This window comes from Gavialis gangeticus, unplaced genomic scaffold (genome assembly GCF_001723915.1).
Source record: "Gavialis gangeticus isolate Ggan-Ray unplaced genomic scaffold, GavGan_comp1, whole genome shotgun sequence".
NCBI lineage: Eukaryota > Metazoa > Chordata > Crocodylia > Gavialidae > Gavialis > Gavialis gangeticus.
In genome coordinates this window covers 5,760,222-5,788,171 of record NW_017728964.1, presented here as the reverse complement: position 1 = coordinate 5,788,171, position 27,950 = coordinate 5,760,222, and the positions used below count along the sequence as shown (strand labels likewise).

Below are 27,950 nucleotides of genomic sequence, written 5' to 3'. Positions count from 1 at the left end.
TATCTCACAAGGGCGAAAAAATCTCTCAAGACATGGCATAAAAGAGTAAATGATCTTTTAATTACTATTTAGAGAGTGCATTAGTAAGTGAAAATATAACCACAGATTTTTTAAATATTTTAGTGCAATAGAGAGAACCTCCCCCACAGCAAGTTTTTATGAACCAGTGAAGAAACATCTCCAGAATTGTATCTGTCTATGTGTAACCCACCAACCTGAGGGTATTAGGGAAGGTCTTACGCATCCCCATACATTTCTCCTGATCAATGAAGAGGGAGTTAGCTTTGACAGCCAGGTCATGCTCCAGGTTAGATTTAGTGTGGACCAACATCTGCAAGGTATCCTCTGCATCTCTCAACCTCTGCTGAAGGCTCTGGATTGTGTCATCAATTTCATGGACCTCATTAACAAGTCTAGAAAAGAGCAACAAACCCACAGTGAGTAGATTCTATGCTGTTCCTATTACTCAACGCTTTTCTGGTGCAGCATTATTTTACAGGCTCCTTGCTGACGCACAAATATTTCTGACTTAGAGCTGGAACCTGGCTCCTGTGCAATTCAGTGGCAAAACTATCATCGACTTCAATGAGGAGGTAAGCATGTCGCTCTGAAACTACTGATTCATGGAAACAGCTGATCACTGCTTAGAGAAATTATGGAAAGTTGTAGTTTCCTGTTCTCATTTTATCTTTCTGTTTTGCTTTTTCTGGGTTCCTCTTTGTACGTACACACACAGACACATAAAGGATAAAACCCAGAATATTTGAAAAATTAAGAGAAGAAAACAAAGTAAGGCAGAACAAAAACTTTAGGGTGCTCAGAAAATTGTTGCATGTGAAGAACTTTTACAGTATATACAATTCATAAACAGAGCTTAAAATTGTTTTTGAAGAACTTTATGTTGACCCTCTGAGCAGCCCTCTCAAGAGAGTGGGGTGAGGTACTGGGCTTTGAGGTACAAGCTGTAAAGTGGTACAAAAGATGTTCCCATGGTTAGTATAAAGGCCTAAGATCTGAGAGGCACAGAGTCAGTTCCCTGGCCTACCACAGACATGGTGTGTGATTCTGAGCAAATTACTTGGGCCCTGATCCTCAAAGACCTAACTTTGAAGGTAACTTCTATTGATTTCAAAGGGAGTTAGGATTCTCAGTACCTCTGTCAATCTTTGCCTTAATTCCCCATCTTCAGAATAGATGATATGGATATTTACCTTACTTGACCTCATATACATAAAATATTATGAGGTGTCCAGATACTACCGTGACAAGGTCTGGGTAAGTACCAAAGAAACATAGTCAGGAAACATGTGGCTGAATCCAACTGGCTGCCTACTTGAATATTATGATTATTATAATTGAATATTATAATATTTCCTAATGAGAAGGAACGGTGCTCTACTTATGTTAGCAAAGGGAGAGCCAGGACAGCTGTGATGACAGGAGAAAGGCTGTTGGGGAGAAAGCAGCTCCAATACAATGGTGAGCTGTGCCTCTTCTTGGATGCCATCATCTAACTGTCCTCCTTGAGGCTAAAGAGAACTTCAGATAATTACAATTATTTGCAATGTTTTGTCCATTTAATTTCTGCATGTGTACACAGGACTCTCTCACGTGCACATGGGTATAAACTAAAAGAAATAATTATTCCTGCTCTTTGACAATGTAGGTGGGAAGTTACACCACCAGCCACCAAAATGTACCAGGGCATTTTCATAGCAGTGTACGTAAAGATTTCTTGGTGGGATCAGCAGTCGAACAGCAGTTTTGAAATTGTGCCCCTTTCAAATCAATCCGCATCAGTCAGAACAACTTGTGTGGAATAACAGGAAAACATCTGCTGGAAGAAACACCAACGTCTAGGTCTGCTGTATCTTGAGCAATCTTTGCTTCTCCCAGATATCATCCCACTTGTGCCTTCTCTTTGGAGGAGAATGTGATTAATGCAACATCTGCAGCCTTCACTGCACTCACATTTTTTTTTTTTTTAAAAACAAAGACTGAGGATTTAAAAAGGTTTCCATTGAAACAACTGGAGCTGATTTTGAGGCTTATGTGAATGGCCGTGGAGAAGTATAAACACAATTATTACATAAAGAGCCACCAATGCAGAAGGATCTTGCCATAGCAGAACTCTGGATGGATGAAGCAGCGTTGTGATGTGGCAGATTCCCTCCTGAGTCAAGAAACATTAGAGAATTCCTGTGGCCGCAATCAGCCCAGCCCACTGCACCTCCGAGACTTGTCATGCCTGACACGTGACCTTATAGCAGAGGATCCCAGTCCAGCCAGAAGTGTATTCAAGAACAAGAAGAGCTAGAAACTGCCACCCCCAACCTCTAACCCTGCACAAGGACTTGTACAAGGATACTTATATGAGAAGGACTTGAGCGCTCCACCCCTTGAGCCCTTGGGGGAAGACCAGCCAGCTCTCTTTTCTTTCTTTTGAACCTTGGGACTCAGCCGGGGATACAGTAGGGTGAAAACCAATTTTTAGATGAGGGGCCAAACCAAAGAAAAAAAAGAAAAAATTATTTTTGGGACAGGAAATGCTGCACTATTCCAGCAAAATAAAAAAAGCTGGAAAAAAAAAGAATGTGCTTTGGTTAACCTGAAATATTTTGTTGAAATAGAAATAAATTAAAATGCTTCGTTTTGTGGTTATTTGAACATTATATCCTTTTGTCCTTTTTAGGTTACATGATCTTTTAAACAAGAAATGCCATGTTGAAATGTTTCAACATTTTCTAGGTTTTTTTCCATTCATTTTTCTTACTAAAACTTTCATAAACTCAATCTGCATATTTCAGTCTCCCTCTCACTCCTCTCCAAATTTTTGTCCAGCTGTCATGGGAATTTATGTCATTTTCCTCCACAGAGAATAGATGCTGAGGCTGCCTCTAATAGCTTGAGGGACTGATTCTCTACCCACGTGCCATCCCTGATTGATCCATCTTGCAGGCCACAGAAGTCTTTCTCTGTTTCCCATTCTTTTGGCTGAAGTACTTGATACTCCCCAAGGCTTTCAAGTCTGTGTGACCTAGTAGGAGGGCAGAGTCACATGGAGAAGTACAGTGCTTTAGGGCCGGAGCAGCCACCAGCAAGGACCACCATAGAAGAAAAGCATGCGGTGCCATGCCCACCCAAAAGAATGGAGCACAGGTTGGTGACTCCCGCCCTGACAACTGCCCTACCTTCTCCCCACCCAATAGGCCTGTGCAAAACGGCACCGTTCCACTTCGACTTGAGTTTCGAGGTTTCAACAGAACAGCATTTCATTTCAAATTTCACTTCAGTTTGAAGCTGCTGTTCCGCTTCGCTTTGTCAAAACAATGACACTGTTTCAACGCTGTTTCAACGTTTCACCCATACGCTACAATGGGGAAGCTCGAAACAGCCGCTCTCATCCAGCAGGCAGATGGGAGCCCGCAAATCCGGGAGGGCTGCAGGGGCTACGCCAGTCCTCCCGGGGCTGTGGGCCTCCGATCTGCCTGCCAGATGAGGGAGGGAAGCCAGGTGCTGCCGCCTGGGACTGGGAAGCTGGGGAAGGGAACTGAGCTCAGTTCCCCTCCCCAGCCCTACGACTGGGCTGGGGAAAGAAACTCAGCCCGGGCTCAGTTCCCTTCCCCTGCACTGTGATTAGCTTCCCGCAGCCCGGCAGTGGGAGGCAGGGAGAGCCCGGGCTGCACTCCTGGCTGAGCCACGTGGGACTGCGGAGCCACTGGGAGCACAGCCCTGCTTCTCCCCCGTCTCCCACCACCTGGCTGCTGGCTGCTTCGTAACTCGAAACATTGGCCTGAGTTCCTTTCCCCAGCCCTAGATGGGCTGAGTGTCTGTCCCGAGCCCGATCTAGCGCTGGGTAGGGGAACTTAGTGCTGGCTGCTTCAAAACTCGAAACGTTTTGAAACTTTTGAAACATTTTAACTAGCCTTATTTTGTATTGAGGCTGTTTTGAAGCCTTTCATTTCCATTCGATTTCCCTGTTTTGAGCTTGAAATCAGTCAAAACAGTGTCGAAACAAAACAGCCAGCGAAATTTCGCACAGCCCTACCACCCAACTCCAAAAGGCTCATCTGAGGAAGAGCAACTTTCTTTATCTTCTCCGTTGTACAGAGCTGGCTGGGCCCTCTTTGAATAACTCCATTGGAGACATTCAGTAGACTTCAAATACATTGAATATAATGTAGTCTGGAGAGCTTCAGTTGCCAATGGCATGGGGGTGTTTCTTCACTGTCCTAGTCAGCTATATTAGAAAGCAACAGAAATAAGAACAAGGGTGATAGTCTGCCTGACTGATGCCAGTGGTAAAATTTCCATTGACTTCATTAGGTTCCCCCACTAGGTTTCTATTAGTTGCTGGGCTGTGGGAGCCAAGAAGCCGCTGAATCTTTGGAGCCAGACTGCAAAGATTAGTGAATGTACATGACCACCTCAGTTCTATTCTAGATATCTGGCACCTTTGAAAGAGGAACAGTAGTTACCAAACAGAAACACACAAAACACTTGCAAGACTGGGATACTAAAGGCTTGGTCTCACAAGGCACTGAGTGCCTTCAACTCCTGCTGACATCAGGAGGAATTAAGGATTGTTTTTACCCCATAAAAGAAATTCAGCTGCTTTGCAGGATTGAGCTGTAACCGGTTCACACTGTAAAGATAAAAATCATGGCATGACAGTTTTGAACTCTTTTCTGTATCTCTCCTGTAAGGAAGGAAGCCATTCAGGGCCCCCTTTGTTGGAGAAAATCGTTTGTATAAAATTATCACAACACTACCTGAAGCCTGGGATGAATCCATGAGCGCATTTAAGATTATTATAAATTGATTCTTATTCACCTATGCGTGTCATGTTGCAAAACTACCATTTTCTACTGGCATGAAACAGCCATGGAATGGGAGGTTGCTTCTAACATCAGTCATGCACACTCACATTTCTTTATATCAGATGGCGCCTCTATGTGCCCGTCTTACCGTAATTGGGCAGAATCCCGGCACAGCTCCACATTAGGTCTCCGTGTGCGCTCATCCAACCGTGTGTGGGCTACCTTTAGGGGAGGTCCTTTGTCCCTAATGGCTTTTCTAATGGCTTCTATGGTCATCTCAGTCTGGAAGATTTCCTGTAGAGTCTGACATTTAAAAATATGCACAAATGAATTCTGCTATTTAAACTACACACACACACACACACACACTCTCTCGCTCTCTCTCTCTCTCTCTCTCTCTCTCTCTCTCTCTCCATTCCCCCTCAATCCTCTATCAGTCTGCAGGAAATCCTGAATTCAAGAAGCTGCCAATGTTATATGTTGTAGAACCTTTGAATTTTAGGTCATAGCTGGTTGCCAGGGTTGTGTTTTGCGCTATGCTAACAAAGGAGAAAGAGAAGTAAACAGCTTGTCTGTACAGTTCATTTTCTAAAGGTAGCATTGATATTGGGCCCACTCCAATGCTTAATGATGTCTACGGCTATCCTGTTGAGACTTGAATGGAAGCAGGACTGTGCTCACATAGAAATCCGGAACTCTTGCAAATTCAGGAGCAGAAACCCAGGAGTAAGGGTCTTTTCTCAAATTTATCTTTAGAGAAGAACACAGCTTCCAGTTCTTCTGTCTGCCCTCCTTGGTGTAGCTACCAACTGAAACTAGGTTTTGCAGTAAAGAATAGATCTATTGGATTTTGGCTCCCTTGGATACCAGATTCAGGGATGATCTGTCCAGCAAGAGAAACCAGCAAGGACCAGTAAAAACCATGAGGCTATAAAAGTTTCTAATAGAATATACTGGAATTTTTACTTGTATGTTTAGAGGGTCATTCTAGGGATAAGAACAGCCTTGATTAGAAAAGCATAGTATAAAATACACCTGTCAGCATAGCTTAATTCTTTGCATCTCAAGGGGCAAACCACAGTACGGGGAGGCAGGTGATGGTATGGTCAATGGGGGCAATCATGATATCCAGTGGAGTAAATATGAAAGGAGTCCTGTCACCAAAGTCAGTGAGTTGAATATGGGCTAGATCCCCTAGTTATGGCTACCTCTTTGTCAGCAAGAAAAAAGAAATGTACTTGTAGCGGGGCACTAAGGTGCCTGCTACCTGAAAAGCAGCAGCAAGGGCTCAGGTGCTGGTTGCTAGGGGCAACCAGGAGGAGCTAAGGGCCCACCCCTTGTGAGTCAGCTGACCGGAAGGGGCCGGGCTGACCGCTATGAGACCCAGGCTGCAGGCTGCGAGTGCTCTCTCTCTCTCAACCAGCAGCCAAGAGAGAAGGAGCTCTGCCGGAGCAAGCAGAGTAGAGAAGCCTGATGGCACGAGCAGCTTCTGTTCGCGGATACCGGGTGGAGAGTTCCCTGGTAGGGATTTGAATGATGGTTAGCCAGGCAGCTTGGATTTTATGTTATAGCACGCAAACCAAAATATGGTGTCAGATAAAAATGGTATTGTTGGGTGTGTTTTGTTGAAAATTTCCAAATTCTAATTTTTTCCATGAGTTCTTTTTGTAAATGTTGAGATTCAGTCAGAAAATGACACTAAATAAATAACTACTTCTTTTTTTTGGTGAAATGTTTCTATATACTTTGACGTCCTTCTCCTTTGAAGCCAAAGAACCCACAGGGAAGCTCTAATTTCCAAGCAACAACCTTAAGAAAAAAGGCAGAAAGTTCTGATTACCTTAGCCAGGTGGGCCTGAATCTTATTTTTGGCATCGGCTGTCTCTGCAATGCGATTAGTGAAGGCAACATTCACTCTGTTAAACTGGTTCCACATCTCATTTGCAGTCACAACCAGCAAGTTTTCAATATCATCCCTCAGTTTGGAGGAGGCAGTCCGTTCAGTCTGTGAGCGTAAAATATTATCATCTGTAAACTTGGCCCAGGACTCTGGCACAGAGATCCTAGCAAAACAAAACAAGAAGAATACAATAAACACAATGCTGTCAAGGCCACTACAGGAAATTATATATCCCAATAGGGAGGAAGTTGGATTAAAATGATCCTTGCAAGAAATTCATTACCCTAACTCTACTGCATAAAAAAGAAAACGCCCGGAATGCAGTTCATTAACTAATGCTAATCTTTATCATCCTAAAAAATATGAAATATTACATATTTTAAAGACCATTCTGAAATTGTATGCAGGCTAAAAAACAGATCATCTCACAGGCCAGCCAGCATTTTAGTCATGTTGAAGATTTTAGTGAAACCACATATTTATAAATATATTGATTATTTGCATACTCCAGGCGACACAAAATTTCAAGATGAAGGGTAACGTACAGTTAATTTATTCTGTTCAGTAACAGTGAAAACAACTTCATACAAGTGAGATGGAATACAGTCTGATATTCAGTTCCCTTTCTTCCTGATCCTTCTTTCACATTTGGAATGAAATTCACACCTATTGTAGAGGCCAGAATAAAGCCAATGAGGGACTTAAATCCTATTTAAAACCCATTTTCCAGCCTTCGCACATTTTACCCTCTGTGAATTTTATTAACTTTGAGCTTCATTCCTTTTCTTCATGATTCCCTTTTTCTTCCAAATTCTCTTGAACCCAAAATTCAGAGAATGAATCAGTTCTTAAGAAATCTATTCCATAAAAAGCACATACCTATGTGAACATGTTCATTCCTCTAGTCCTCTGCCAGTTATAGGATACTCACCCAAGTACTGATTTATATCACCATTTGTTCATACAGGCTAGGGACAGACATTCAAAAAGCCTGAGCCTGAATTGATTCAATCTTTGCAGGTTAATCTAACCTGGCTAGGCTGAATCAGTTTGTAACTCCAAAGATATCCCAGAAATGCAGGCACATGCCTGCATTGGCTCAGGCTAGAAGTCGGGAGAGGAGGTGGGAGGAGGGTGCTAGAGCATCCCCCTCCCTTCCCATCTACAATGCTGAGCTGAAAGGGGCATGGCCAGGCCTCAGCAGGATGCTCTGATTAGGGAGGTGTTCCTCCTATTCTGACCTGCCCAGCAGGGAATTGATAACACAGTGTTTATCATTCCTAACTCAGTGTTTATCAGCCCATTAAGAAAACAACACAGGGACATTACCAGCTACCTGTTGATTTTGCTTTCGTCCCATCTGCCACAGCACGGACCATAGCCAGTATGTTTACAGGTGTCTGTGTAAGGTAGAGGGGACGGGGAGGGGAGTGGGGTAGGCCTGTGCTAGTATTCGCTTTGGATTCAGATTCAGCCGATTCAGGGGACAGTGATTCAATTTGGTGATTCGAATCACTATCCCAAATTGATTTGGCTAAATCTGATTCAGAGATTCGGCCGCTGCTGAATCAGCTGAATCTCCAAGTCAGACAGGCTCCATCCCCTGCCCACTCTCCCAGCCCCACCAATGGCTGCCCGCCTGCCCCAGCTCCCTGCTCTTTAAAAAAAAAAAAAAAAAGCCCCAGGTGGGGCAGCAATCCCCATTGCCCCCCACTGCCCCACAATGCGTGGTGGGTTCCATCATGAGCCCCCATCCCCCACCCGCTCTCCCAGACCCAGCTCCTGGCTCTTTAAAAAAAAAAAAGACCCATTCACCGGCTGCTGCCAGGCGGTGGGGGGGTTCATCCCTGCTGCCCCCCGCTCCCCCATGCTGTGTAGGGAGCTCTGCCATGAGCCCCCCACCCCAGCACACTCTCCCAGCCCACCCATGACTGCCCTGCCTGGCCCCAGCTCCCCCACTGGCCCCCACTGCCCTGCACTGGTGGGGGGGGCTCTGCCATGAGCCCCCAGAAGCCCTGACAGCTGCTGCAGCAGCTGGTGAGTAGGGCTTTTTTTTTTTCTAAGAACTGGGAGCTGGACCGGGTGGAGCAGCCATCGTGGGGGCTGCGAAACCAGGCAGGGGAAGGGGACTCATGGCAGAGCCCCCCACACAGCGTGGTGCAGTGGGGGGCAGCAGGGATCACCCACCCCCTGCCTGGCAGAAGCCAGTGAGTGGAGGCTTTTTTTTTTTTAATAGAGTTGGGAGCTGGGGCCAGATGGGGCAGCCATGGGAGGGGCTTGGAGGGTGGGCAGGGGTCGGGTGGCACTCTGGGGGGCTGGGGGAGCACGCAGGGTATGGGGTCTGGCAGGGGTCCCCCATGGTACCCTCCACCCTCCTCCAGCCCCTATTCCCCCACCCCCTACTTACCAGCATGGAGTCCGGGTCCAGCTCCCTGCAGCAGCAAGCAGGGACAGCCCAAATCTTCGAAGCTCTCCAAATCTTTTCCAAACTGATTCGGAGAGCTTTGAATTGATTCAGACCTTTTTATTCGTCTCCTGATTCAACTTGGTTTTGGAGATTTGGCCGCCGAATCGGGCCAAATCTCCTCTGAATTGAATCAGCACCCACAGCTCCACACAGACCCTAGAGGGGGTGCAGGGGGAAGCTAGGCACCCACCAGCAGTCTCTGCCAAGCTCCAGTTATGAAGCAGAGTGAAGGGGCCAGCCCTGCTGTGGAACAGAGAGCCCTGCCCAGCCCAGCCCAGAGAGCATACTGGGATGCTGGGGGAGTCTGGTTTAACTTAAACTAGTAAGGGGTCTGGGACAGACATTGCATAAACCAGTTTAACCCAAATCAGTTAAGTCTGATACTACATTCAACCAGGTTTCAGCCATTTTCAAACTGGTTTATGTGCACTAAACATCTGTTCTGTTAGTTTCTGATCGCTTAAACTGGTTTGTGTGTAATATCTGTCCCTAGCCACAGGGTTGAAGAGGTTCTGGTCTCCTATGAGCAACAGAACTGTATGGCAAGACCACTGCTCCTTCTTTCATTTCATTCCTGTTTCATTTATGCTCTCTACAGAGGGCTGTTTACCCATAAGTTCAAGGCCTCCAACATTATGTAAACAAATTTAGGTTTCATAGATTTCAGATAAACACCAACTGATCTAAGAAAATACCATATTGTTCCACTTATAAGTTGACTCTGCATATAAATCAAACCCCATATTTTCAGGTTCAATATAATGAAAAAGAGCTTTTCCTGAATATAAATCAATAACTGCAGGTAAAAACCTTGAATTGCTATTCCCCTTACAAAACCCAACAGGAGAATTAATCAATCAAGGAAAAGACTCAAAAGGCTAACTGTACTAAAAATATTGAAATAAAAATACCACTCAAAAGCCAAAAAAAAAAAAAAAGCTCACTTGGCATGTTTATTTCAAGCATAAAACTACTACAGGTATAAAAGTCAAGACTGTAGTAGGTCTGATTATAGGCTGACCCCACATAAGTCAGGTGTGATTTTCATAGTTCTTTGGAGGAAAAAAGTAGTTATGGCCAGAATAACACAGTACATGTGAACCTTAACAACAACATTATACATCTAGAACTACTGAACAGGTGTTGAATTCAATTTTTTTCACTTTTAAGTTATGGCTGAGAGTTTCAAAGCTGCCAAAAGGATTTGAACACTGAACCCCATTAATTTGATTAGGAATAGGGTGTTCGTATCAATGTAAGCAGTGTCTTAGTTTAGTTATGCTTGATCTTTGCCCATCCATTCTTTTTCTCCCTCCCTCCTCTTCATGTGTTTCCTGCTGCTCACAATCCCAGTTCCTAACCTTGTCAGTCAGATGCACTTAAATCCAGACTACACCAGAAGCCTTTCCTGACAATGAGTTCAGCAGAGCTTTGCAAACCTTCATGTTGCACAGCACTGACCAGTGAAAACTCATCCTGAAAGAAGCAGACCTCTGTCAGACTCCTTGGCTCTGAGAAATTTCTGAACAACTCATATAATACATAGGTTATACTGGTACTTACGTGGCATCCACCCGCTCAACTCCTCTGTAATAACTGATGCCATCAGAAGTGTTCCTTAAATGGTGACACTTATCATCGATCCGGTGAGCTGTCTGCTTATCTGCCAGGTCTTTCTCCAGCTCGTGCTGGGCTGCCCTGTCAGATCTGGGAGATGATGAAAACAATTATTAGAGGATGCATAATATCAAGCATAGCAGGCTGCATCTCTCTCTCTATTTCAAATGCACCTACCACTAAGCTCAGCAATCCTTATGAAAAGCATCACATTTTCCCAGGGGCCTACATCAACTTGTTCAGCAACTAAACCATATTTAAACAAAATAGCTGAAACAACTTGTCAATGTGGAAGACATTCCTCTCCCCTGAAGCTACATTCAGAAGAGGGGGTAACTGTGGTGTTTACATCAGAAATTAAAATACAATTCAACTGTGAGTAGTGGAGACAAAGTTCTTCCTTACGCAAGCTGCGCTATCGCCTTATCCAGGTGGCGCCTCATCCTCTCCTGACATGATTTGATGACGTCAACTTCCTGGGTAATGACAAAATCAGAATTCCATCAAAGTCTGTGCTTATTAATTCTGACATCGCTCATTGCAATGAGAGCATCCTCAAACTCCTGCCCAAGTGCTGGGTCTAGGTGAGCACTGAGCAGCAGTAAGTTGGTGCTGGGTACCTGCTACTCTCTACGTCCCAAGCAAGTGTATAGAGAATGGACACAGAGTAGAAAGAGCTTGGCTTTTCCTCTGCAACGCTCAGGCCAGTGCAGAGCCAGCACAATGTGTGTGGGAAGGAAGAGGAGAAGTAGAATGTACTTTCTTGCCACAAATTGCAGGTCCTATTCCTGACTCTGGCACTGACTTGTCATAGGAATGCAGGTGAGCCACACATTGGAGGTAGCAACACATTTCTACATCCCTGGAGCAAGCTGAGAGTAGGGAGGAACAGTTCCACTCTTGGGCTACTTCTTGAGGAGGGAAGCTATGTACTAGGGGTGTGCAAAGTGGGCCCTATTCGATTCAGATTTGGATTTGGCCTGAATCAGGGACAGTGATTCAATTAGTTGATTTGGATCGCTGTCCCTGATTCGATTTGGCTGAATCTAAATCTGAAAATTTGATGCTGATTCAGAGAATCAGCGATTTGGACATAGACACAGCCTTAAATGTTTTTTCTACATACCTCATGGTACCAGCATGGCTTGTGAACGCTGCGATGGATGGAGCGCCCCCCGGAGTGGGGGGGCAGGCCTCCATGTGCTTCCAGTCCACTTCCAAGTCTACCAGGGAGTGTGCTGGGGAGCCCCCCAGAACCCTCCCCCGGCTTGGCAATCAGACGCAGGGGGACCCAGAGGCACCAGTTGCTGAGGCAGGGGGGCCCAGCGCGCTCCCTAGTGGACAAGGAAGTAGACTGGAAGTGCTTCTGGTCCACTTCTGGGTCCGCTGCCAAGTGCACTGGGGAGCCCCCCATGCTTCTGTGAGACGCTCCATGTGGCACACCATCACAGTATTGATGAGTTGCCTGCTACCTAGAGGTATGTAGAAAAAACATTTAAAGCTGTGTCTATGTCCAAATTGCCAAATTTTTCTGAATCTCTCCAAATCAATTCAGAGGGTTCTGGTTTGATTCAGAGAGATTCAAGGGTCCTCTGATTTGATTCAGATTCAGAGATTCTGCCACCAAATCAAATCAGGGACCGAAGCTTTGCACAGCCCTACTATGTACTCACTGCTCCCAATTCTGGTCAGATTATCAGGGCACAATCTTGCCCCATCTGAAAGGCCTTTGTTCACACTCATACAGTGATACAAGCACCATACCATACACACGCATGGGTGCTGTCCATTTGAGCAGCCTATAACACTTTGCAAGCTGTCATATCTCTAGAATGTGGCATACGCCAGCTGCCAATATGTTTGTAGGGTTTGAGGTTCCCAATCCTACTACTGGTATATGCCAGATGAACTCCTCAAAAGGGGTGTCACAATATTCTCTCCATCATGTAGTTTGAATTCAGTGGTAATTTAGTGGAAAACAACTTGTTTGCAGCCACTGTGCCCAACTCACTACAATTAATTTTGTTTTTACTAGACTACTTTACTCAGATGCATGCCAGTTATGAAGTGCCACACCCACACATCACAAGGATTGCTAGTGCTATGATGACAGAAGAAGCATTCTCTGATGTTTCTAGCTGAACATACCACAGTGTGACAGGGTTATTCATAGACTGATATCACAAAAGTATTTTCTTTGAAGTCACACATCCATCACTACAACAAGCGTAATGGTATTAGCATCAACTTTCACTGCCTGAACACAGGATTGCCAAATGTGCTGTTCACGCTGATGGCCATGTGAACTCCTGTTCTATTCCAAAGTAGATTATGATCCAATGTAAATGTATATAGGTCCTATGTTGATCAATGGATCTACATAGATGTATACCAATGACATATATACTGTAGCCATAGGACTAACCCGGATTACTTTTTGGCTTGGGATTGAGAGAAATTTTTCTGGATCTATAATGAAGCCTTTAACTCTCGTGACAGAAGAAGAGTACCGCATTATCAGCTCTCAGGGTTTTATTTGGAGTCCTATGGCATTTTGTGGAAGCCCCAGCTCTCCAAGGTATGTGATTAAATTCTCAAATAGAATATAAGTTTTGAGCCATCACAGTTGCAGAGAAAAACTGGAAAATATGACTCAAGTGCACCCAACACACTCAACCCCCCCCCAACAAAACAAAGCAAAACAGAAGACCAATTAAAAGGAACACAACATAAAATTTTTAAAATAAAATCTCATGACCTTGAAGCCAGTGTCCTAATTTTCATGGGCCTGACTCAAGAGAAGAAAAATCCTTTACATGAGCCATTTGCACACAGTCCCAAGGGATGCAGTTTCCTTTTCAGTTTCACAAGGCCTCATGTGTAGATTGAAATTGGATATCAGGAAAAATGTCTTCACTGTTAAAGCAATGAGGCAATAGAATAGATGGCAAACTGGAATTGTTTTCATGAGAGGGTTTCAAGAAGAGGTTGGATAAGTATTGGTCAGGGATGATCTAGGAGTAGCTGTACCTATGCTCTTCTATAGGTATTTTCCATGCTTCTGGGCTTTGCTAGTTGCTACATGGGGCCAGGAAGAATATTTTCCCCCTTCCTGTCACCACACATGCTGGGAGGAGGTTCATTGTCTTCCTCGGAAGCATGGGCGTTTGCCACAGGTAAAGCTGGGGATTTTGATTGCCAATATTCCTGCTGGGACTAAAAACCCAGAGGTTCCTGGTTAGATGGTCTTGCTTCTCCACTCAGGGTCAGACTGATAGCCATATCACAGTTACAAAGGAATTTTACCACGTGGCCAGATTGGTCCAGACTGTAGGGGGTTTTGCCTTCCTCTGTAGCAGATGGTGTGGATCCCTTGAGCATATTTTCACAACCATTGCAGCAGCAGGACATTGGCCACCATTATTCCTCTGGTTTACCTGTGGCAGGTTAGGGCATTATGCCCTGCAGTTGTATGTCAATGCTGACTGTGTAGTTTTACTAATAGGTTAGATAAGGATTTGTATAGGATGGTTTGGATAGGATAATCCTGCCTCCAGCATGGGATTGGACTAGATGACCTCTGGAGGTCCTTCTGAGCTATACTTTTCTATGATTCTAAGTGGTGATTGTGCTGCACTGTATCCCCAGTTTAGGATCCATTGCCAATCGTTATGTCATTAGTTCTTGATACAGAAATATAAAGTAATTTCTGGTACAATGGGTCCAAAGGGCCATGTTTGTCAAATGCACACAACCAGGGATCCTGGATTTTTCTGTTTAAAAATCCCAAATTCTGATTAAAAAATCCTAAAATCCCTGATTGAAAATCCAAAATCAATGTTTTTCCACAATTAAAATGAAACACCACTAGCTAGCTATCCATCTAGGTATCAGTTGAGCACAATGTTTTAACAATACCGTTTTAAAGTAATTTGGAAGCCTAACAGTGCCTCAATCATTATAATAAAATACATTCTAAATACCTATATAGTTTGGCATTTGATTTTGGGGGTTTTTTAATCATGGAAAATCAGAGCTCCCCTTGACTACTTTGCTCAGCAGGTACGTCCAGCTGTGGCTGTCCTGCCCCTGGTACTTTGTGGCACTGAGCAGCTCTTATATGTTGGTGTCCTGGTTCTGCCCATGCTGTTGCCTCTCACTCCCAACCCACAGACCCACCCCTCAGCCCCCCCAGCCCTCCTGGTGCCCTTCACTCCCAGCCTGCAGGTCCCCACCCCTGCTGGTGCCCCTCACTCCCAACTCACCACCCCCAGATGCTGCCCACCCCAGCCAGCCCCACATGGACTTACAGAACTTCAGCACAGGAAGGCGACGGAGGTCCTTGGCAGGTCCAGCTGCTGGGGCTACTGCCACTACCCTGCCTGGCTGTATTGCTGGCCACGTGTGTGCACATGCACAAACGCACGTGGTCCTCCCTACCTTCAACCACCCTCTCACCGCTCCCCTGAGCCCCAAGCAGCTCCTCATAGGCTGGAACACTTCCAGCCTGCAAGGAGAAACCTGCAGTTTCCTGCTTCAAAGGGGAAAATCTGTGTTTTCCTCCTTTAAAAGAGGAAATCCACACTTTTCCACATGTTGCCACAGGAAACGGAAAACTTGGCTCCCTGCACATAACATAAAAGGCCTAGCTCTGGCAGAGCTCTGAAACTTAGAGGAAATATGTTCCAATAAGGGGTTCACTAAATATTTTAAAAGATGCTACACAATTTCAGTATATTACAAGAAGACATAAGAACATAAGGATTGCCATCTAGTGAACTAGACCACAGGTCCATCTTGCCCAGTCTCCTGTGTCATACAGTGGCAGAAAGTGGATGCTGAAAGGGAGACACAGCAACTCAGTGATTAACTTTTCAGTAATACTCTCTCTCAGTTAGGTATATATTGTTTCCTTAGGATGAGAGAATTCCTCAGATATAATATGTCATTCCACTGAGCTGCATGGTATGTGCCTGTACAAGTTGATAAATATTTAGGAACAAATGACCAATTGGCTTGGCCAGCATTTCACTACTGCATGCACTACGGGAACATACTTGGCATTTGTGCTCTCAGTGGCTCAGCAGGGACTGTGAATAGCATAGAAATGGCTTCTCAGTCACTGGGCCTAGGCCAGATGTCAGTGTGAATCTTAACATTTTTAATAATGGAAGTTGGATTCAGTCCTTAGGGTGAAATCCTTTCTCTGTTAAAAATCAATGAAAAAACGCATTGACTTCCCTGCAATGAACATTTCATCCTTCTGTGGGATTTTCAAAACAAACACCATTGGCTTCCCTCTGAAGTCAATAGCAAACCTCCCCTATGTGAGTAAAGTTAGGCCAACTCTTTCTGAAAATCCTATACTTGATGGTTACTGAGCTGACCTCAGACAACTGACCAGCAGTTATCATGGAGCAGTGGTAGAATATGTGTTGCCAAAGACAGATTACCCACATTTCCTGTGACAGATAACTTTTCTCTTCATGTTATACTACCCTCTTGTGCATTTTCTGTTAAACTGACATGTTTCATAGCCAATGTGGGGGAACTAGCACTCAAGCTTTTTAAAAATTTCACTTTAAGGTAGGGACAAAACCTGGGAAGATTTCAGTCCCAAAGATGAACGTTTCAGACAGTTGTCAAGTAGTGGGGAAAGTGGGGAGTAAAAGGAATTAATATGTGACCAGACCTAGAGCAATGATGGTAAGCAGGGCAGAGCAGCATTTTATTTACACCAGTTGGTGGTACCTGACCAAGTCATTTGGAAAGGCATAAACTATGAACCAAGCACATCTGCCCTTTCTATCAGACTGATAGACTGTCATTCCTTATGGTATAAATGAATTATCTGCTCTTGTATTTGAAGGAAAAGGTCTTGAACAACTGCCTAAATGCCTTCAATAAAATCTTAGTGATACTATGAGCAGGCAGGGACCTACGTAAAGAAGCTTTGTCAAATGATTCCATCAGATTTTTAGTTAAAACTTCTTTTTATCCAACATTTTTCCTTGGTGACTCATTATTTTTGTGAATATGTATAATACAGGAAGCACTCAGTGGTATAGAAAGAGAGAGAAACATGGCCCAATACAGCACTCGCTGCATTCAGTGAGAGTTGTTTGATTTCAACAAATCAGGGTTTTTCTTAATTCGTAATTCCTGTTTGTGACTGTGGGGTGGGGGTGGGGGTGGGAGTGGGGGGTTGATCCAATCACAAACATGAAGGCTCTATTCCTCTAGGCTGGCTCTGTGCTCCAGCTTTCCCTACCTGTAACAAAGAAGTGTTATTACCAGGGACTACTCCTAGAAGTGGCTGCTCCTAAGAGACCTTTTAACGGTAGCTTTCCATCAGGAAATGGACCTCAGGCTAAGTTTTCTTTCTTCAGGAATGTGTACAGAGTTGATTGTTCTCTGGCCTCATCCCCTTTCACTGGGTAAATCCTGACCAAGGAGCCTGAAGAATGGGAGAATGGTCCTGCAAATATAGCTGAGCCCCCCCACATTCCACATGGCATGGGTGACTGGTACCTCTTGAGTCAGGGGGGGCATGTGCCCCCCTGACATCAGTCAGCGGTCGGGGGGAGGTCCCCTGGCAGCTGATTGCACTGACTGAGGGGGGCGGTCCCCCGGCGGCCAATCTCACTCACCAAAAAACAGCCATGCTGTTTCCAGAAGTCCCTCACCCACTTCTAGAAGTGGCACGGCTGCTTTTGCTGGCAGCCCCACTCTCTAGCCGGTGCTCACAGGGGAGGGCACCAGCAATCCCACCTGCCTCTCTGCCCGTCACCTAAACAGGGAGTGTGGCCTGACAGGGGGGGCACCAGTGCTCTCAGGGGGTGCACGGGCACCCCCATACACCCCCTATGCATCACCACTGTCACATGGAAAAGCTGGTAACTGCATGGAGGGGGTCTCCTGCATGCCTGGGTCTTGTAGGCACAATCTGGACCTTAGTAATTATAGTAGTGTTGTAGTGATGTAGATGTGGTGTTCCAGGGAACGTGTAAGGAGCCAGTATATGTTTGGTAATATATTTTCTTGGACCTACTGCATGGTTGGTAGAGATATTAGACAAGAATTTGGGAACCAGATGCCCTTCTTCAGGTTAGGAAGGAAGTAAATATAACCTAAGTCACATACCAGACAGAACAATTACTTCTGTTTAACCCTGCACTTAAAAAAGGAAGAGTGCAGTAAACCTATAGAGAAAAAAGAAGTTACAGAACCACCCAATCAGAAGTAGGCAAAAATTTCACAGAACAACCAATCTCTCTTTGACCTTGCAATCTTTGTACACAAGGGAAACCACATAACGTTTAGAAGATGGGCTTAGGAACAAAATGTCAAGTACTAAAACAATGAACTAAACACAGGCAATGGTTTTATGACTCCTTACAATTTACCTGCTCCCTCTGCTAACCTTGCTATACTCTACAGAAAATAACAACCCCTTCCTTTATGAATGGTGTGAGAGTCAAGGATTTCTTAGGATGATATTTTTTTTTGGATCAACTATATAGTTGGGAAAAGTTGACAAGACTACCAAGTTAAAGACAACTGTTTAACTTAGGCTGTATTTGTTTCTTTTCTAGACCTGAGGACAGGCATTTTGCATCTAAAATCTTGTTTAATTTTTTTTCTCGACTATATAGTCTGTTCAGTAAAAGATACTACATAGCAAATATTTCTTCTCTCTTAGTAATTATAATTAAAAATGATAATGACCTTGGTTATGGTTGGAAGCTACTACACATTGGTGTATAAGTCAGCAGCAGTGACCTGTCTTTGTAGCTAAGTGCCTTTTTTCCTAGATAAACTTCAGCAAAACTTACCGTTAACAGCTGTTTTTCCACATCATCGTGGACTAGATCAATCCCCATCCTCTTCTCTCTGTGAAGTAAGCATTCTTCAGCTACCTGTCAGTATATAAATACAGCTGTTGATTATAGTCTATAGGAAGAACAATAAAGTTACACCAGACAATTAGAATTCTAATAGTTTAACATTTGTGTTATTCAAAAATGGATGTTCAGCACACAGCAATTCTTTGTAATAACCCTAGTAAAAAACCCAGCCCCCAGTCCTGGGAACTGTACAGACACAGAAGTAAAAGACAGTCCCTCCTTCAGATTAAGTATAAAAAAAACATACAGCAGAAGAAGACACACAGAGAGCTGGATCAGCATAAAGAAACAGAGAATGCTTTTGAGGAGGCTTTTGATGGAAGATCATTAGTTTTGCAGATGATTTTGGGGAGCTCTTCCCAAGCAGCGGGGACAGAAGCAGGCTGTTTATTTGAAAACTAAACAAATGGGCAATGAAGTCTGGCATCATGGAGTGCTCAGAGATGGAAGCTGACATCTCAACAGCAGTAGTCTTTGCACTTAATGGAAAATATCACTTGAATTTTGTTAAAATACGCCACATCCTGAATTTTTCCTTTGTGATGCATAACTTCCCTTGAGTATAACTAAAACATGTCACAGGTGGGAAATAGCCATCTTCTGAAACATGTGAACCATAGCAAAACAGAAGCTACAGGCCAATATTTTGCCCACAGGAAACAATCAGTTTATAACATCAAAGCAATCAAAACATAAAGAAGCACACATACCCTTGGTGTGACACGAAGTGAATTTGGTGAAACTATACTGGGCATGAATTTGACCCTATGTGAGCCTAGCAAGATATTGGCAATTGTTTCCTTAACTAGGATTTTGGATTAGCACATGAGAAAATATTTAGTTAAGTAAATACTATTCCGATGTGCTCAACATGTACTGGATAGGAAATGTATCACGTGGCAAAGGCTTATTTACTTCCAACTCAGCTAACAGCTTCTTAATAAAAAACTTTTGAGACATAACGGAGTTGCAGTGAAACTTAATTAGATATCCGAACAGCAGCAGATGGGGAACTGACAGGCTGTAGCATTTATCCATGAAACTGATACTTACCTGGAGAGGGCCTTCTGTTTCAGCCAAAGCTCTTTCCAATCGTTTCTTCACGTCTGTAAGAGCATTTGTTTCTCCAATCATCTCATCTATCTCATGGTTGAGTTCTGATTTCCAAAATATTATATCGTTGACTCGTTCTCCCAGATTCTTGGTAATTTCTGATTGGGTTTTCCTGGTTTGCTGCTCTCTGTCTTGGATCATCCGGGAGGTGTCCACTCTGAGCCTCTCAGCACTGTGCCGGGAAGTCTCTGACTCTTTGTAATTGGTCAGGTTGGATTTGTACCAGTCATCTGGGGTATACCTAGTGAAAAGGGCTGTTCTATTGGAAACAAAAGGAAGCATCTTGCTTTGGGTTAACCCTTGGGAACCTTGGGAGAATGGAGCCAAAGTTGGAGTGATGGCTGCTATTTTATAATATGTGCTGGGTCTCCAAGGCAGGCTCAGGCTATGGGTTAAGGAGTAGTGGGGAAAGCGGTTCTTATAGCTTGATGCCATGGTGCTGATAGCTGGTAGGAAGTTAGTAGGTGTTGGTTTTGGATGGGCATAAGTTGCCATTAAAGTAGAACCTACAAACTCCATGATGAAAAGTACTATTCAGTTACGTGTCCTGCAGAAACAAAGATAAGAAAACTATAAACAGTCTCTTGGCAAGGCTTGCTTAGAAGTAATAATGTATCTTCTAAACCATACTTATGCATCAAAAATACAGGCTTAAAACTGTAAAAAGCAATCCCTATTTCACATTATTCCAACTATTTTAATGCAGAAAGATTCAAGCTACCTAGTTATGACCTCTTGGCATGCCTTGAACTGTAGCAAATTATGGCTGCCAATGAGAATGACAAATTTTATATCTGAATTCTGCTCTGTTTTGCCCACACCAGGTTACTTTGCAGATTCTGCATCAATATTTTGTTGTTTCTGGCAATAGTGTAACTATGGGGAGTGAGCAAGGCACCAGCCTTGGGTACCGACTTTGAGGGGCACCTTATTGGAGTCTTTGCTGTGGCAGGAGCAGCCTTGAACTATCCAGCAATAGGAAACAGGTGGGCTTAGCCCTACACCCAATACTATACTTGGGTTGGACAGAGGTGCTAAGTGGGGTGAGTGGAATGGCACCTCCTGGAAAGTCCTTACCATGGCATGTGAACCCTGTGTCTATTAGTGTTGGATGGGGGGAGGGAGGAAAGGAGCAAACAGGGCACCGAGGGCAGTTTCCAAGGAGCTTATACCACAGGGCTGCTGCAGCCAGTGCACAACAAGCCTGTCCCCCAGCTGCAGCAGCCCAGATCCAGGCAGCTATAGCAGCAGCTACAGTAATAGCAGTTTGCTGCCCAAATGCAGAGAGCTGGGATGGATAAGACTCCACTCCCTCTCTCCCTCTTCCCTCTCCCACTTCCCAGTGGTCAGAATAATCTTCCCCTTCTCCAGGTGCTGAAGGAGCGCAATACGCCTCTGGCATTTGGCTGACTAGTCTATGCACTGATCTTGTAACTGTTGAGTAGGTTATTAAGACTGTGTTACCTTCCCCTGTTCCTACAGCTACATTCTCTTTTATTTATATCTGTGTACAGAGCATGCAAAGAATGTATGAAATGCTCTCCTTCCGGTTTCCTTTACTGTTTAGCTAACACATGCTATAAATATATTTTTCAGGGTGATCCTTTAATTATTAGTTTGTATTTCCATATTTCTTTTATGATTATGACTAAAAAGTGTTTGTACAAATTGCTCTTCTGTGCTGCACAAATCTGTTCAAAACAAGGGCCAGGCTGTACCATGACTGTTTTAGCAAAACTCCTGACTGAACTGCTTAAAATTGAAGGCACTATGACCTTCCTGTGCTTACTATTACCCACATTGCAAAATTAAGAGACGTGCAGAAGCAAATGCTTCATTTTATCCTCATAATAGAGATGATATCTTTTATTAGACCAACAAGATTTTTGCAAAAAAAAGTCTTTAATTGCAAGCTTTTGGGCACAAACACCCTTCATCAGGCATTGGAGAAAAGACTGTACAAGTTCTTCTGGGTAGAAATGCAAGTTCATATTTCAAAGGCTTTCACAGAGGAGTCAATAGATGGAAAACTCCTCTGGGCAGTCAGTTCATAGCTGGTATGGAGTCCCTCCCCTCTTGTGAGGGTCTGTGATGATGCAAAGTACCTTGAAACATTTTATTCTGTTTCACCAGCAGTGAGTGAGTCCTTGCTACTACTCTTCTTGTTGTTGCTGCAGTTGTTGGTGTTGTTACTACTACTACTTTGTGTTGCAGTAGTGCTTTGAAGCCCAAGTCATGGTCCACAACCTGATTGTGCTAGATGCTGTCCAAACTCTGAGCAACAAGACAATGCTGGCCCCAGTTACAATTCAAGTATAATTTTAGAGACAGAGGATACACAGTCACATAGACAGTGAACACAAACATTAAAAACAACACTTAACCCTCCAAGTAAGTGTTTAGAAGACTAAAGCCTAAGAGACAGTTCTGCCAGAAAGAACACAGCTTAATTTTCAGACCCTAAACATGAAGTTGGCAAGGTGGAACAGAACAAACACCCAGCTTTGACTTGTAACTGGGTAAACAGTCATATAAAAGTGACTGAGTATATATACTGGAAAAAATATCTCCTAGTGTCAGCCCTTTCACAAAAGTATTTAACTATAATAGCACTTTCAAAGTAATTTGAGTAAAGTTATCCTCATCATCACCCGGGAGCAAATGACCACACAGGAAGAGTTTTGCTTCAAGTAACTGCATACTCTTCTGTGTGGGCTATTATTCTTTTCTGCTTTGAGGTCATTAGCTAATTGTGTGTCAGAAATATAATACTCAGGGCAATCAAACATAAATATTTGGTTGTGCATAATGTGCATAATCCATTAACAAGCACACATTATGCTGCATTGATGGTGCGTTCTCTGTTGTGAGAATAAGAAGTTCTCTTACGGTTCCAAAAATAGATTGCTAGTAAAATGAGGAAATTTATTATGCATTAGAGAAATTGTAACAGCCCTTATAGTCAACTGTCAAAGGATGTGCAATATCATTTACAAAGCCTACTTTCTCATGGGATCAAGACAGGCAAAATGTAGGGCTGTGCGAAGCTTCGGGTGGTGATTGGATTCGGAGGAGATTCCCCCCATGCAGCGTGGGGCAAGGGGGGGCAGCGTGGATTGCCCCTCCCCCCCGCACCCGGCAGCACCCACTGAGTCAGGGCTTTTTTTTCTCCCAAGCGCCGGGAGCTGGGGCAGGCAGGGCAGCCGCTGCCAGGATGAGAGAGCAGGCGGGGGATGGGCGTGGCCTGGGTGATTTGGAGATTCGGCTACTGCCGCATCTCCAAATCAGATTCAGCTGAATCGAATCAGGACAGTGATTTGAATCACCAGATCGAATCACTGTCCCCCAGATCGGCAGAATCTGAATCCAAAGTGAATACTAGCCACTTTGCACAAGCCTAGTAATATGTTTTTAAATAAGTGTACCTTTTAATTTAAAAGTAAAGCAACTACAATATTACGTTGATCCAATATTCATATTTTATAAAAACAGCAATACATTGTCATGTATTATTTTTATTGCCAGAGTGCTTCAGAGCACCAACCACATTTTGGCACTCCTTTCTCCTGGTCACTGTACACACACAAAACAAAAAGGCAGCTACTGCCCTCAAAAGCTAACAATATAATAATGGTAATAAAACAATTATGGCCTCAGTTCTGGAAAAGATGCTTAATTGGGAATGGTGCTTGATGACTGTGAGAGCTTGGCTGGGCCTACACATGAAATACCAGATTAAAATAACAAGGCCTCTTGCACAAAAATGCAAGACAGTGACTGGGGCAAAACTGGGTTGTTTGCCACAAAGAAAATCAAACTCCGCTAATGGCTGCAACCCATTAGGTGCAGAGAAAGTGGAGCTTGCGGTACCCAGTACCAGACCCATGCCAGAAGATGATAACAGTCATGATAACAGTCCTTAACCGTCTACCACACCCGAGTCTAAAAAATAAAAGTGATGGTTAAAATTATTGGCAGAGGCCTAGCACACTCATTACATGTATATAGCATGACTCAGAGAGCAAGCTAGAAAGTCAAATGCCCTGGGGAGAAAACTACAAACTACATATACATCTCAACTGAGCTAAGTGTCACTAACAGAAACAGAAGAACTAAAATATCCACTTCAAAGCAATCAGGACTCATGGTAGAGGTGATGATATCTTTTATTAGACCAACTAGATCAGGGGTGGGCAATTATTTTGGGCAGAGGGCCACTTACTGAGTTTTGGCAAGCCATCGAGGGCCACATGACAGGCAGCCCAGGGCAGATAAATATTCATTTTCTAAATTTTTTAGGGGCCCCGCGGGCCAGATAGAATGGCCTCGCGGGTCGCATCTGGCCCCTGGGCTGCGTTTTGCTCACCCCTGAACTAGATGATTTCTTTTTCCTAGACCAGAGGTTCTCAAACGGTGGTCTACAGACCACCACTGGTCCACGAGCTCCATTCAGGTGGTCCGCAGAAAGGTTGTGGAACAACTGAGACTATTGTACTTGTAAGGTAAGACTACTGATATTAAAATATGCGTTGTGCGCTTTGATTTGTAGAACAAAAAAAAAGTTTATTAAGTGGTTTGCCGAGACCCTCAATAATTTTCAAGTGGTCTGCAAAAAAAAAAGTTTGAGAACCACTGTTCTAGACCAATAGGACTACAACCTGGACACCTGATGCTTCAAAGCAAAGTCTGTAAGAGCCGAGGAGCCAAAGTGCACTGAAAACATGACTGTAAAATACGTCCTGGTTAACACATTCCCGCTTTGATTAACATCTATTTTCCAAAGCAAACATCTGTCTAAAGTTTTACAAATGTCTAAATGTTTATTATGCTAAACCAGAGTATTCGCCTGAAACTCACACCTATTGTATCCAGTGGCCTCTGATCTTCACGATCTTCATTTACACTTTAACAGACCTGCTTTGGTCTAATAAAAGGCATCACATGTACCCAAAGAACCTTGTAACATCTTCCCTTAATCAAGGCATCTCTCTCAAAGCAGGCATTCAATGTCTGTCAAATATCTCCACAAGCCATTTGATGCAGCTAATTATTAGGCTCCATTATTAAAATGACTACCAAAAGATAGTGTTTTGTAATTAACTTCCTAAAAGGTACCTCATTCAGTCGATACCCATCCCATTTGATTCCACACTGATCAAAAGCAAAACAAACACACAAACAGGATACAATTTTAATATATTAATTCCATCCTTGTGTGCTCTGTTTGGACCTTGGTTAACCAACTATCAAGAAGAAGTGCTTTGAAGCGATATAATTAAAACAGTATAAAAAGCAGAACACAACTACCACCAAGGTGTGCACTCCCAGGAAGATCAAGAAGCCATCCTGCACCCAGCTCACAAGTGAAGGACCCACAGTCTGTGAAAGCTGTAAAGACAAGAACCACTTCCTGCCTGCTTGGGTAAATATCTCTTGCAGCTAAAATAATAAAAGGACTGTAATAGCTCATTTATTGAATATTAAGAAAGAGTCTTGTTTCCCCTGTCATTTAGTTTTATAGCTTGTTGGTAGTTGTTAAAGCCTTGCTGCTATTAATCAACCAAATGTTGTGTCAATTCTTAAAGCACTAGGTTTAAAAATCCAGTTTGTAAGTGCAATGGTGCTTACCTAGAAGCAGGTGATTAAGTCCCATTGACTTCAAGTCAAGCATGCACTTAAGTATTTTCCTGAAGAGGAATGAACCTCAGCACGTATTTAAGTGTTTTCCAAATCAGGACTGAAGAAGGGAAAAGCTGTGCCATGTATTTTCTTAGTCACTAAAATGATATTGCCTATACATAATGCCTATCATCGAGATGAATCTTACTCGTACAAAACTGTACATACATCTAAACCTACTGCACAAACTATACTCTTTCACACACATGCTAAAAATGGACCTATCATGGGATGAAGTAGGATCATCTCTAGCACGTAAAGAGTAATTGGTTTCAACAGTGTGCCACAAATGAGGACTGGCCTACACAGTGAGATGGACCAGCATAGATATAATGGAATAAATATTCTGCTATAGCTAAACTAGTATAATTGCTCTGTGGACACTGTGCTCCAGAAGAAAAGCAATTTTATCCCAGAGTAATTACACCTGAATAACATTACTTTTTTCCAGAATAGGAGCCCCATTGCAGCAGTACAAGCGTTCTGCTATAGCCATGCTGATTAGTTTCTCTGTGTAGAAATAACCTGAATGAGACTGATTTAAGTTGTAAACCTCTAGGGAAGGAGGGTTTCTTTGTTTTTAATCACCTTGGCAACAAAGGAAGAAAACCTGTCTCTACACAGGGGCAAAGGCAGTAACCCTTGATGATTTCTCACGGAAATAGCTAAAAGTGAATAGAGGGGAGACATGCAAAGCACCTGGATGCTTCAGAGCAAGGTAAATAACATGCCATAATAAATTTATCATGTACAAATGCAGACCAAATTAAAAGAGAAGGGAAAGATGCTTTCTCAGGGGATAATAAACATTTGTAAGAAATCTCAGGTCCTCAAACAAGCTTTGCTTTAGCAGAGAAGGTATTATTGTTTACTACCATTTAGTATTTCACAATGTAAATGCTATGGAATAAAATTTTGAAAATGATTATTCACACCAGAGGAAGTGAGACAGAGGTGATGGAAAAGGGTATTTCCTCAGCCAAGAAATGAATAAACATCAGAGCACGGAACTGAGAGAGGAAGCAAGAAGCCACACGCCCAGGCCTGGAAGGTTTCGTGGATGCAAATTTAATGTTGTACTTGTTTGTCAACGTCTGGAAGGAGGACTAGATGACTGAATAGGTATCTTCTACTTCCAGCGTCTGCGAGAATGCTCAGATGAATAGGGCTTGAGAAGTGCAAAATATTAATAGCAATGATAAACAGGAGGTAGCTTAGCAAATGCTAATGCAAACCGCAGGAAAAAATAGAGAGAAGGGGGAAAAATACATTCCTTGGATCTGGAAAAATATTTGAGATACATATTTTCTAAAATGTTAGCTAATTTTGGCTGCCTTTGTGTCTGGGTGCCCAGCCTGAGACACATAGGTCCTGATACCCAGAGGTGCTGAGCACATGCATCTCCATCAACAGTAGTTGCAGGTGCTCAGTGTCCCTGGAGGATCAGGCTCAAGATGACTCACACTGGGCAGCTGGCAAGTGAAGCACCAAAAATTAGTGAACCCTTTTGAAAATGTGGCACATTAAGCTGGCAGTTTTTGCAATTATGGGATAAAATTTCTTCATTGATCCACTGCAAATAAATTCCTGTTTGTGCCTGCTATTACAGTTCAGCTATTGCACTCCTTTTTGTCCTTGCTCCAGATACATTACTGGATTTTCCTGTCCCTACTATACACATATCTGGGAAACAGGGTTTTGAAGACCAGGAAACAATAATCTATGGACACACACAAGTGGGGGAAGAATGCTGTGGGAGATGAAGGTGATTATTCGAGACTCATATACCTGGCTATCCAATTAAAAATAATGTTCCCACGCCCTTCACAGCACTGCGGGGGGAGGGTCATATGATTCAGTCCAGGGTCATAAATGTATGGCCCACACCCTGAATGATTACACCTCTACAAATGAGTGTCTGCACCCCACGGCCCTCCAGGCACATGCTTTTAAATCTGGGGTTGGGGCAAATTTACCCAGTGTCCACTCCCAGCATTAAGCTACTGTATTGTTTTGTCTCCCTCCTTACACACACATCTTTAGTTCTGGGGAAAGGAAGAGCTTGTGGGGCTGAGAGGAGCCTAATTATCCCTCCTACAGGTGAACCCCTTCTGACCCATTCTGCTGTCATCGTGATGAGCACTGACACTGAAGCCGCATTTTTGTCCCCCATGGTGCCAGGGTGCTTGGTGTATTCATTGAAGTTTGTGGGTCCCTGGCAGCCCCTGCTAGGAGCTCCCTCCCCACAGGCCCCTGTGAGGCTGTGTCTCCCTGGCAGCCACTGGCCGTAGGGGCTTCTGCTTGGCTGCAAAGTGCTGGCACTCACCTGTCTGCAGGCTGGTGCTGAGGAGGGACGGAGCCTCCTGCATCCACAGGCTGCTGTTCACTCTGTTCAGGAGCAGCATCTCCACCCCCCCTCCCCCTTCTGTCCCCGCCTCCCTCATTGT

At 43.7% G+C, this 27,950-nt stretch overlaps 1 protein-coding gene across 1 annotated transcript; it reads right to left on the bottom strand.

Moving 5' to 3' along the window:
- Positions 1-38: 38 nt before the first annotated feature.
- TEKT3 (tektin 3) lies at positions 39-27,918 on the bottom strand. The gene is made up of 8 exons (XM_019502365.1): positions 27,830-27,918; positions 19,765-20,371; positions 18,640-18,723; positions 11,210-11,280; positions 10,751-10,894; positions 6,661-6,883; positions 4,969-5,123; positions 39-413 (listed from the first exon to the last, which is right to left on the bottom strand). The coding sequence occupies exons 2-8, from the start codon at positions 20,341-20,343 to the stop codon at positions 197-199; spliced, it is 1,473 nt and encodes a 490-aa protein (XP_019357910.1). The 5' UTR covers positions 20,344-20,371; positions 27,830-27,918; the 3' UTR covers positions 39-196.
- Between the last annotated feature and the right edge of the window lie 32 nt (positions 27,919-27,950).